This window comes from Poecilia formosa, unplaced genomic scaffold, assembly GCF_000485575.1.
Source record: "Poecilia formosa unplaced genomic scaffold, Poecilia_formosa-5.1.2 Scaffold29, whole genome shotgun sequence".
NCBI classification, from domain to species: Eukaryota; Metazoa; Chordata; class Actinopteri; order Cyprinodontiformes; family Poeciliidae; genus Poecilia; species Poecilia formosa.
Window position 1 is genome coordinate 3,364,075 of NW_006799968.1, and position 12,511 is coordinate 3,376,585.

General features: G+C 39.3%; 1 protein-coding gene across 3 annotated transcripts in view; it reads right to left on the minus strand.

The window, feature by feature from the left end:
• Positions 1–1,001: 1,001 nt before the first annotated feature.
• LOC103136010 (homeobox-containing protein 1-like) overlaps positions 1,002–12,511 on the minus strand; it is an 18,516-nt gene continuing 7,006 nt past the window's right edge. The window contains exons 3-10 of one of the 3 annotated variants that reach the window (XM_007549080.2): positions 12,048–12,133; positions 11,838–11,948; positions 11,602–11,758; positions 10,211–10,293; positions 9,993–10,088; positions 8,167–8,255; positions 7,989–8,072; positions 1,002–7,350 (exon numbers count right to left, since the gene is read on the minus strand). In XM_007549080.2, coding sequence (XP_007549142.1) covers positions 7,045–7,350; positions 7,989–8,072; positions 8,167–8,255; positions 9,993–10,088; positions 10,211–10,293; positions 11,602–11,758; positions 11,838–11,948; positions 12,048–12,133 — 1,012 coding nt within the window. In that variant the 3' untranslated portion in view covers positions 1,002–7,044. Of the gene's footprint in view, positions 7,351–7,988; positions 8,073–8,166; positions 8,262–9,992; positions 10,089–10,210; positions 10,294–11,601; positions 11,759–11,837; positions 11,949–12,047; positions 12,134–12,511 lie in introns of all 3 variants that reach the window. The other 2 variants (XM_007549079.2, XM_007549077.2) reach the window with 2 other exon arrangements.

Consider the following 12,511-nt stretch of genomic DNA (forward strand, 5'->3'; position numbering starts at 1 on the left):
TTTTTTTCTCCCAGTCTGTAGAAACGGTAAGCTTAATTGTTAACATATTGAAGTACTAGCTTGACAAATGTTATCAAATTAGAGGGGAGGGAAGACATCTGCTTCCTTACCTTGTTGGTTTAACCCTCACTCCCTGAATTTAAAATGATATATAAAAATGTATTTTGCTTTTAAGCAGAGGATAAATCAGGTAGAGATTGATAGGTGTGAGAAAAATTAGCATAATGTGTTTCAAGTCATTTTCTAGTCTTTAGCATATGAGTTACTTTATTAATGGTATAACCGCTTAAACAGGCCCACATTATGACTGGCACTGAACCACTAGATCCATACTGTCCATTAAGCTTAGGAAAGGGCGCATGTTTGATTTCGGCTGGGTGAACGTGGCGCAGGGGCAGAGTCACGACCCAAGTATGGAGGCCTCAGTCCTCGATGCGGCAGCCACAGATGGAGGTCAAAAGGCCACTATAGTCGGAAAAAATCTTTTAAAAAACAGAACTTCCAACAAAATGTGTGTTATTCACACTCCGACCACTAGATGGCAGCAATGTGGTCCAGATATGACCATCTTCTGCTGCAGGAACGAAGATTTAAAGCAACTTAGTGACGAGAAGTCTAAAAGTGGCTTAAAGGAATATACATTTACCATTGACAGTATTTAATAGCTTCAACATTAATACATTCTTTCTATTGTATGCAAAAACAGTCAAATTTCCTATTTGAGATCTACAGGTAAACTAACATTGCACTTCCCCACAGTGAACGGCTGTGGAGGCGTTTCTTCATCAGGGTCAATTTCACAAGTGATGACAAAATTGAGACTGAGGTGAAGACTCTGCCAGGCCCACAGCTAAAATGGAATGGTTTCAGATTGAAGCTTGTGTATGTGTTGAAATGACCTGGTCAAAATCAAGAATGTTATTTCACGGCTGCTCTCCGTCCAGCTGACTTTAGCTACAGCTATTCTACGTACCAAGTAAGAAATGCAGAGACACAGAGCATCGAGTCTGATCAGCTTTTATTCCCTTGTAAATAGAATATCGATAAAAACACACCTTAAAAATAACAAATCAAGGTTTATTGAACAGATGAAAAAGTAACAAAAGGCATATGTAGATTTTCTACATAGCAATTACACAACAGTCTACTTGTCCAAAAAAGGCACTAAATCTTGAAATAGAAATGAACAAGGGGATTTAAAAAAAAAAAAAAAAAAAAAAACTGATCCAACATCCATCCAGTTGAGGTTTGATATTTTTGTTTTACAGTTGAAAGAGCTTATTGCCAGACCGATGGAGATCACCATCGTTATTTTCTAAAACTGCTAGAAGAAGTGTAGCGTTTCCAGTCCCTGGCCAATGGGATGAGAAGATTTAAGGCTGGAGAGTACACAGCAAATGACAACCGCATGAAAGATGTACATGTAGAAAACTGTTTTCATCTGAAGAATATTCAGAAACAAACATGATTGAAGGCAGATGTTGACCTGCATTTGTACAAATGAGGAAAAAAAAAAAAAAGAAAGGAGACTCGACAAACATCAATACAGATCAGACAGAACTGGAAGAGCAAAATCCTCGAAGTGGGTTTTCTTTTCACAACAACTCAGTGATTACATCACGTTCTGGCACAAAACGGTCATCAGGACACAGAACCTAAATCAACACAATGAAAACAGATTGAGGCTGAAAATAGGAAACCGATGGGGAAGGACAAGGGGGGGATAGCTTATTTTAAATACTGGCAAACAAATCAGTAATTTGTCTATTTCTGCAACACAATGTGTTCTGAATGAACAATCCACTCGTTTGTTTTTTTTAACACGATGAGGAAAGATCCTTTAACCTAAAACCAGTTTCCTCAGATCCCTTTCATGTCGTCCTCTCCTGTTTACAACAGATACAGTACATGTCCTTTACAACTTTAGTTTGAATAATTTCAAAATGGCAACACCAGACCCAGTAAGTCTGCCACATAGGCAGCGAATGAAATGATTCAAATAATCTCATGACAGCAGATTTTATCCTAAACTAACGACTAGCTTCCTTTCACAAAGGTTTCTGCTAAGCAGATTTAAACACAAAAAAAGGGTTTTTGGTGTAAATAATAATAAAAAAAAAGATGACAGAGAACTACATAAATGATAATGCCACTAACGCTTAAAGCAAAGACGGACAGCTCTGCTGTCATAAAAATGGAAACAATCCAACAATCCGTCACCAAAAACACTGAAGATTCGTGCTAAAATCTCCCAAATTAGGAAGGATTTGAACAACTCATTGACTGGAGTAGAACTTCCCTTTACGATCAGTTTTATATTTATTGAACCTACTTGGAGAAGCGGTTTCCCCTAACATCACATATCTTTTTTTTTTTTTTTTTTTTTTTAAAAAGAACTTCATCACAGCTTTCCGACAGCAAGACCGTTCTCTGATCTGGTTTTCTTTTAAAAGTCTGAAAAAAGTGGAAGCAGCAGCAGCAGAGTAACGTTTGAGGAGTAGCTTCTAGCTGACGGGGAGTGTCTGAGGTATCCGTGTCAATGTTTAACTCTAAAATAAGAAGTTAGCCTTTACATCACTGAAAAACAATGAACTGCTTTGAATGTACAGCCATTATAGAAGCCCGTTTGCTCAAAAACATAATAAAACAGATAATAATCAAAATACAAAAACTAAGACTTGCTAAAACTAGAAATGAAGCGATTTCCACTTTACCTGCTGATTCTGATTTGAATTTATTTGGATTTTTTAAACATTTTTATCTAATAAAAATGTATTGAAGATTCTTTGACAGTGGTCATCATTTTGATTCAACAAAGTAAAGTAATTCTAAAACTATCCATTATTTCTTAAAATTGTTAGCTTCTAATATTTATCTACTTTTAGCTAAACACAAAAAGTCCATCTGGGTACAAGTAGTAGGTTGTGTTTAATGATGGGAGTTTTTATTTTTGACGTGTTTTATTGATGATTAGGGGGGAAATAAAAAGTTTGGTTTTTTTTCCTATTGGATCAGCCGATTTGATCTCTGGCTGAATAATCGGTGCATTTCCAGTAAAATTTGCTACTTTTTTCCAACCCAAACTGGCTTACCTCCCAGTCTATTATTAAATCGTTAAAGTTCTTAGCTCATTATTTAAAGTAAGTCACCACTTCAGTTATAAACTAGGACTATATTCGTATAACTTCTAACTCATTGCAGAACCACCTAGCATTTTACATCTGTTTTCCTGCTCAAGTTGCCCTTGGTAAAACCCAGTTTACTTTCACTTATGAATCCCTTGGTGCAGAGACGATAATGATTCAGGCCATCTGTATCGCACTTTAACCCAAACCAAATGTTTTATCCCGGCGGTGGTGGATGTAGGACTTTTTAAAAAGGTCAGGAACAATTTGGAGCTCCCATAAAAATAAAAATAGGAGCCAAGTAGAAGTCTAACCCACATTTAGTATTCTGACCTTTTCATGCCTTTTTTAGCCGACTGCCAAATGATCGGCGCACAGCTGGGTGGGCTTCCCCTTCACTACTACTTTGCTCTGTTAGGTCAAGCGCCGAGTTGTTTACCAACCACCACAAAGCGCTCCAGTCACAAAAACAACCTAAGTGAGCATACATCTGTGAGCTATAGCAGTGTTTGGGTGTTTGGAAAGAATCATAAAATGGTCCCCTGTAGCAACCGGGTCATTAAAGCAAAAATGAGCTCTGTTTTCATTGCAACTGGAGCTTGAAATTTCCGTTCTTATTGGCAACAAGACTCAATTATTAAAAAAAAAAAAAACTTCTCTTTTTTAAAGTTATGAGGATCTAGTTATGTAGCAGTGACTTTAAACCAGTAACACTGTTGTTTGTCTCTGCTGGTTTTGTTCGTAGTTTTGTTAACGGTTAATAACTTGCTAAAACATCTTGACTTGATGTTAACAACCAACCAGTGACCATAACTTCCCCGGCCAGACAGCTTCAGACGTATAATATTTCTAATGAATATCTATTTCAGAAGGAAAAAGCAACTCTGTTAACAGTATTATTATGTATTTTTGTTCTTCATAGTGTTGCACTTTTTCATAATGAGCTCACTCCTCATCATTTGTTACAATGACACCATAATAAAATGTTCCCACCTTGTTTTGGCCGTCGCTTCACCCACATCTGCCCTCTGGTGGTCATTAAAAAAATGCAGGGTTTTAAACTAACTGGTAAGCTGCATATTCAGTAAGAATGGACTCGATGTTAGACAAGAAGCTAAAAATATGACAGACTTCCACAATGGCTGTACGTTCAGATATTATATTAAACTTTATTTTTTCAATATACGTTTTGAAGAGCTGAAGAGCGCTTCTCAGTGTCGTTGATTTGATGGCATTCATCGGTGGAGTAAACCGGAGAGAGAAACTGAGGGAGGTTAGCAACCATTACTTTTCTCTTCCTGCTGCTGCTCTATCGTTCACTCAAAGTGACCACTAAAAGTTACAAACAGCTGGGACTCGAAGCACCATCGTATTTAATAAAGTGTCACTAAAACAAAACAAAAAAAATAATACAACTAATTTGTGGCAGTATGTGTTTAAAACACATGGCATACCCAGAGGAAGCACAGATATACCAAAAAAAGAAAAATTAAAGTTAAACAAAAATAGGAAGATGACGTAATTCACATGATTATTTGACACATCTGATGTGCCGTTTTGATTAGTATGTCTCGGTCGTTTAGAGCCATCCATAACTATAACACACGTCAAAAATACACCGATAATAAAACTCAATACTTTGGCTAATGTTCCACGCACCTTTCACCGACAACACTCACTCAGGCTGATAGTTCCTCTCGATAGATGCTTATATGTTTATATATTGTTACATAAAGTATACCATATGGGTGTGTGCGCGCACACTTACACGGTTTGTGTACGTTTTCAGCTCGCTTTTCGTTTGTAGCTTCTAAAACGGGCTGAGTCCATCCCGACCGACTCGTCTACGTCGAAGGCAGATCTCACAGTGATCAATCATTCTCGGATACAAAATGAATAAATAATAACCGATCGAACTTGAAAAGTCGCTTTACATGGCTATATTATATACAAACGTTTGTAGTTTTGGCTTTCTTTGAGTCGCAATAAAATCTAAGAAGTGAATACTGAAGTGTTTTTTTTTATATCTACTGAATACCACGTTCATAAATATCGCTTAAATTTATAACCTTAAAATGCTCTGAGCAGCTGTTTTTGATGCAGCTTAAATTCCTATTTAGTTTCTGATGGGCATGTGGAAGCAGTGCATTAAAAAAAGTCTCTCAGATCAGCTGAAGAAAATTAAAAAAAAATCATAAAGCACTGAATCTGAAGTTAGACTCTAAAATAGGAAAGCGGTTTTTCTTTCTTTAAAGTCAGTGAAAAAATGTTCAAACTATATTTAGCGTTACATTTTATGCGTTGCCTTGCAAAAGTATTCACATCCCATGATCTTTTTGTTTTACACTGTGTTGGTTGACAAATAGCAGAATATTTATGGGGTATCTTATGTAGTGTAATGAGCAACTCTGATCGACTTCCCTGTTCCTGGAGAGAAAAAACAAACAAACAAAACCAGAGCACGACACTGCCACTACCCTGTTCTGGTATTGGGGGAAAAAAAAAAAAAAAAAATCAGGATATCTGTGATGATGTGCCTCATCCATAAGGGTAGACCTACTCAGTCCAATCTATGCTCTGGACTCAGAGCGACGTCATGAAATACAGGGTTTCCCTCAGTGTACCATAAGCCTGGCGGGCCACCAGGCTTTACTTATGCCCCCACCAGGAGTAACATTGTTAATTAATTTATTTATATTTTTTTAATGATTGCCTTTTTTAAAAGACCTTATAGTTGGTGTTTAGGTATTAATTTTCCAGTCTTCCAATAACGCATAACTATCAAGTTATATTTTCAAATTTCTTGTCAATTATAAACATGTTTTACCTCAAAAACGTGGTGGGATAGCATGACTTGCTAAGCGCCCTGAGCTCAGCAAGTTTTCTGGGGAAAAGCCTGACATATAAATATTGGCTAATATCGTTTATTGGCCACAGCAGCATTATTAATATCAGACCATCAATATTAGCCCAAATTTTTAAATCGGTGCATTAAAACCCCAATAAAAAAACATTAAATATAGTGGTTGTAATCTGACAAAACATGAAAAGCTTCAAGGGTTGTGAATATATTGCAAAGACATAGCAAACCAAGATGCTCTTTAAATGCGTCTATATTTTATAGCCATTTTAGTCATTATATATTAAGCTTACTCTGTGGGGTTGAGGGGTTTATTCTGCTTCTGCCTCTCTGAAGATAATTACTTTTCATTATCATAAAAACTGCTGCAACCTCAAGCTTGTTCTGTGCCTACACGGATTCATCTGCCAGAAATCTGGCGTGGAAATGCGACGATGATCACCATAAAAGATTCAGTAAAAATAAGAAAAGAAAAAAAAAAAGAAAAGAAAAACATGAAGCTCATTTTTATATTCCTATACACTGAGGCTGTTCAGTTGAAATCACAGTGCAAGACCCCTGAAAGCATTTGATTCCCAAGCCAAATACAGCGTAGCCCTGCTGTGAGCGATGCGGTCTTCTACGGAAGCCCGCACACGAGGCTTCATGTCCCGCTGGACGGCCATCTGGGGAAGATTTAAACCGATCTCCAATCAAAAACAACCCAGCAAAGAAATCGCCCGGGAACATTAGGGCCGTTTCCCTGGGAGCGTCGGAGCCGGAGGTTTTCCGAAAAGCCGACTTTCCTTTGCAGGATCTGATTTGAGACGCAGGTTTGAATCTCGACAGAGACGGCTAACATATAAAGGTTCGTCGTTATCATATTACACTATTAACAGCACTATTAACGAGTGTAGCAGAGTAGGTTGGTGGTTGGAGGTAGGGTTGGGAGGTATCTCAGGGTTGGAGTTTTACACAACGTTTGGTCTTTTTGTTCACTTATAACATTCCTATAAAATCTGCTTGCATATAATGGACACCTGTTCTGACAGCTCCAGCGTCTGACGGTTTTCCCCTCCGTCAGTCGTCATCCACGCTTTCCGTCTTGATCTGATTCCCTGCGTCCGCCTGATTGGCCGAGGCCGGGCTGCCGCGGCCGGCCGCCGTCTTCTCCGACGTCGCCGGGTCCTGCGGTTCGGAGAGCACGACGTGGAGGCCGGGGTCGTCCTGGAGGGACGGGGACGGGGGGGACCAGGACGCGCCCGTCATTCTGGATCCTTCTGCCTGAGAGCCCGCCCCCGACAGGAGGGAGCGGCCGATCAGCGAGGCGCCCCGCTGGCCTCCCCTGGCCAGGGCGGAAAACCAGCTGGGCAGCTGCGGCGGAACCTGATGAAGGGGAAACGTTAGGAAGACGGTCAGCAGACGTCGGGATTGTTTGTTTACCAGGACAGTAACTAATGATTCGTTTACTAAATCAATTAATCCTATCAAACAAAAAGGCATGTTCTGCAGATTTTTCTGCTTAGCCACTTTACAATGTTAGAAGATGCAAATAAGAAAACAATTCAACTCTTTTTTTTAAATAAGTAAAACATTTTATTGCCTAAAATATAACACTGCATTCCTTCGGTGAACATTAGATCATTTGTAGCAAAGGATGCATCTGCAGCTACAAAAATACTTGTTACATTAACATGAAAAGCTCAACTTAACACTGATACAGTGTAGTGTTGCTCTGTTTATGTTTTTAATAATTGCAAAATGTGCTCAATTTTGTTTGTCTTTTTTACAGAATTTGAATCAGGCGAAGCTCAAACTGTGCCACTCGAGTTCAAGGTGGAACATATTTACAAATATTTCTGTTTTTATCTTGAATGCAAAATATGCATATTTTTGTACCGTTTTGGGTTAGTTACTGCTCTGTGTGTTATTCTTATAACAAATTGCTCAGCTTTTCTTTTTAAAGAGTCTTTATATTCTGAAATGAAATGAAATGAAATTCTAGTGAATTCCCCAATAGTTACCTGGGTGGGAGAGGACAGGTCAGCTCGACTGAAAGCAAACTGCCTGGCTGAAGCTCTCTTGTCAAACAGGGACACGTCGCAACCCTGCAACACGCAACAGGTTAATAACACGCTGCATTAAACATGGCGGTGCCATGGATTGTGCGTGAAGTTAACTCGCTGTGCAGGTCCAGTTCACCTGGTCAGGGAAGTCGTTGCCGTCCACCTCGTCGCCGTTGGACTGGCCTCCTGGACTTTCGACCTCGATGCCATGGCTCTCTAAGATGGCTGCTTCTTCAAAAACACAAACCTTATCATAGCATATCGAAGCTGAACGAGCGGCAAAAGTAAACGGCGGGCGTGCAGGCGAGGGGAGCGCCGGCTCTAAAAGACCAACCAGGGTTTCGAGAATGTTCAGTCAGCTTCTCAAATGTTACACATGCATGTGAGTTACACAATAGATGATATTTTCCTAACTTTATAGTAGAATTAAGTTAAATACAACCTAAACTGAGGTTTTCCAGCTCTGGCTTGTGACTCGAGTGTTTTTCTAGCTTTCAACACCTCCCTTCAGTATATAACAAGCTTTAGATGTTAATGGCATGTTTTAAACAACTATTGGATTTAATTGCTTACGTTCACATTTTATAAGGGGGCAGAATTATTTCACAGGTCTGTGGGGAAGGAGGAATGTTTGAGGGGGCTAATTGCTTTAGCGTTTGGTCACAGTGTATTAATGTAATGCCCAAAATATTCAGCACAGCTCTAAATCACATCTAAACCTGATTTAAGATGGGGTACAAAAATAAAACTGGACATATTTAAGACTTTTTGACACGTGGAGTTAAGATTTTTAAACTTGAGGTTTTTCTAGAATTGCGCTGGTGTTAGTGTAAGTCATTGCAGGTTTGGACAATTATCTCCTCTGGTTTGGATGCTGTGCAGCTGGAAAACCAAAGGGGATAATTTTTATTTATTTTTTTTTTACAACTGGGAGATGATGATTAGCTTCTAAAAAGCTTAAATAATACCTGAACTATGACCCCAGAACTCAGACGAATTGAAAATCAGGCTGCATGGATGCAGAGCAGGGCCAAAGAAATGCTCAGCTTTCTAACCAAACAGCCAGACACAGGTTTCAACAGGAGTGGCAAAAGCAAATGAGGCGGGTTAGCAGAGCTAGATGTTTCATGCAGAACATGATACTGTGGAATATTGTCTCTGCTGCCCTGAAATTGAGCTGTTAGGATATCATGATGGTCATGAGGCTGCCATACAGTCTTCAGTCAGAGGCTTCTTCAGATTTGATGAAAGACTGACTGCTACCAGAAACCCTTCCTGCCCACAGCATCACCATCCACAATGACAAATTGAATATCCTTAGATGATGAGTTATGTCAATATTTAATCAAATGATATTTTTGAACTGATGTATACATTTGTTCACAGATTGCGATTTTAAAATGGATGAAGGGATTATTAAACATAAGATTTCACACATTTAATGTCATTTGTAGCACTTTAAAATTTACATGTAAAGTGTGATAGAAATTAAAAATATATATAATATTATATGATATAATAATAATATAATATTGTATAATTTTGATTAACTTACATTTAGAACTGCTCTTGCTCCCCTCTGCTGTCATCTTGCCTGGTCATTCGTCAATGTGTTTTTTATGTGCATTGTAGTTTTTAGTATTTTTACTAAGTGCATTGTCGTCGTTATTTTATTTATGTGATTTTGAAGCTTTACTTTTATTTCTTTATGGTGACTTTTACCAACTGTTTGAGGACTGTCGGTGAAAAATAGCCTTCTGGCTAACTCTGCTAAATGTTATTAAAATGCACTGTCTGTAAAATAAATAAATACATTTCAATAAAATGATTAGTAATATTATAAATTTTTTTAAATAAAAATAGTAAAATCTCAACAGTTTGAAAACTAGATAACATCTAAAATGTAGTGTACTCTAGTATAAATGCATGAGCATCTAATACAAACACAGAAGTAAACATTACCTATGTTGGCACGCCTCTTGATGTCTTTACGGCGGTTGGCGAACCAGTTGTAGACCTTGAGAGACGTAACTCTCTCCAAATCAGACAGCTTCTTTCCTGCCACACACACACAGAGACATGTGACCTGTGAACTGCCTGCTTCATTGTCTCCACGATTACAATACAAAGTATGATGCAGTCGAACCGTTTGTGGTAAATAAAAGTGGGGAAAATAATACCTGGTTTTTGAATGACAGCATTGCAGGCAGTGGCAATCTCCTCCCTCTTGGCTTCGTCGGGATACTGGTTATCACTGAAGTAGCTGTTTATACATAATCACATTCATTACAGGCAAATTCCTTTAACTGCACCTGTAATCAGTGAACTTTCTCACATGTCACAGCACAGCCACAGACTTGAATATATAGACACGTTGCATGTTAAAGTTTATAGTGGCAAATTTGGCGCTTGCGCACAACGCTGAATGGCACAAAGACGATTCTTTAACATGCCATCCACAGCCGGACTGCTGTGGTCGATCAATGCTGTTAACAAAATGAAACCTGGAGATGTAGCTATTATTAATTCAGTGCAGTGTGCCTCAGCAAAGGGAAAAAAAACGCAGAAAAACCCTTGAACCACTCAAAATCACTCCTATTCTTTGTATTTCACGCTCTCTGTGTCGGCTATGCTACACACAGACCTGTTGCCATAGCGACTGACTGACAATACCTCCACAGGATTCAACACTAAAAAACACGCAAACGTTTCCCACACAAAAATCATCCAGTCCATTATATTATAGGCTCGATGTTTATTTTGCGATTATAGAAGTGATCGTATGAACACCGCGGTGGCTGATATTAGCTAATTTAAACACCTGATGGTCTGTCAGAGAGTCAGTGTGAGGGTCGCTTTTTTTATTTTACTGAACCAAAACAAACCGAGTCCCGCAGCACATCTATGTGTTAAGGTTGTCAAAGTCAAGCTAGATTAGCTGATCTACTTCTCTCACCCAAGTCATTTTTTTTATTAAAAGTTTTCTCTGACCTGTGAAATGTGATACCCTTGGTCCTTGTTATCTAGTTGTTGATATGTTGGTAATTAGTAGCAAAGCACTGCATCCTTTTTTCTTTTATACATCAGCCGTACATTAATATTAAGCGCATTATGCTGACAACTTGACAGCTGAAACCAACAGTAGTCACTGGTGGCTCGCAGTTTTGTTGATCTTGTTTGAGTGACTTCACATTGCAACTATAGATCCATTGAATATTATTGAAAAGTTAATTTATTGTAGGAACTTTATCACTCAGTGAAACACATTACAGAGTAATTACACACAGATGGAGTTTGATTTATTTCTGTTAATTATGATGATTTTTTGCTTACATTTAATAAAGACAAGACTTTAAAATTAGAACATTACCAAAAAACAGTTTCAGTACAGAACTGTAACCTTAATGAAAATTAAGTTTAATACCTGCTGAACTTGACCATTTTCAATCTGATAAATGAGCTTCACTGGGTCGTTCTAATTTATTGAATATGGCTGTACGTTTATATGGACTTTTACATGGCTTCCAACAGGAAGCACAAGCTAATGTAAAATCTTGCTTTTGTTGCCCACCTCTCCATGACAGCCAGACACTCCTTCCTCCAGGTGAATCTGCTGCCCCGTCTCAGCCGGAAGCCCCCGGGGGCCGAGGCGAACGGGGGCGGGGTCTGGTGCCAGTCCATCATATCCTCCAGAGCCAGCGGGGCCGCCCGCATGGCCAGAGTGGCGCCTGTTGTTACGCAGACTGTTAGCTTGCAGAAGTTTAACCCAAACCCACATTAAGGAGGTTCTTATTCACACATGGTTACCGGGGTTCGTCTTCTCCAGCTGGTACCAGCGAAAGAAGGCCCGTTTCTTCTGCTCGCTGAGGTCCGACCCCTGCTGTAGGAGCCAGTGGGAGATCCGACTCTGACTGATCCCTGGAGGATGACGACTTCGTGTCACTCGGTAGGGCTCGTCAAGTACTTTTGTTTTTTGCTTGTGTTTTAACTCTAGTGTTTCGTCGGACCAACACTCACCTGTTACCTGAGCAACCACGGCCTGGGAGATCCGTCTGTTCGCCAGGAAGGACTTGATCTCCTCTTTGATCACGCTGCTGTCCCTCCTATAATACACAGCCACAAAGTACAAAACCTATCTAAATCTACAACATCAGAGGAGAACATTAGTTCACACTTATAGCATGCAGGTAGCAGAAACAGTGTGTAAAAACGTGTGTGGGTGTGTGAATGTCTGAAAGTAATGTTGTTTGCTCTGCCTCTAGTTTGAATTCATCTTCACAGATTTTCAAATCAATACTACCGAGATGCTGCGGCCCAGCTGCAGACTGCAGATGAGACGCATCAGAGTACCCGTGTGTGTGTGTGCATGTGTGTGTTTGTGATTCAGACTGATATGAGCCTCTGACTGAATGCGGCTTTATCCATCAGGGCTGGGCGATGTGGCTTATTCTCTCTCTCTCTCTCTCTCTCTCTCTCTCTCT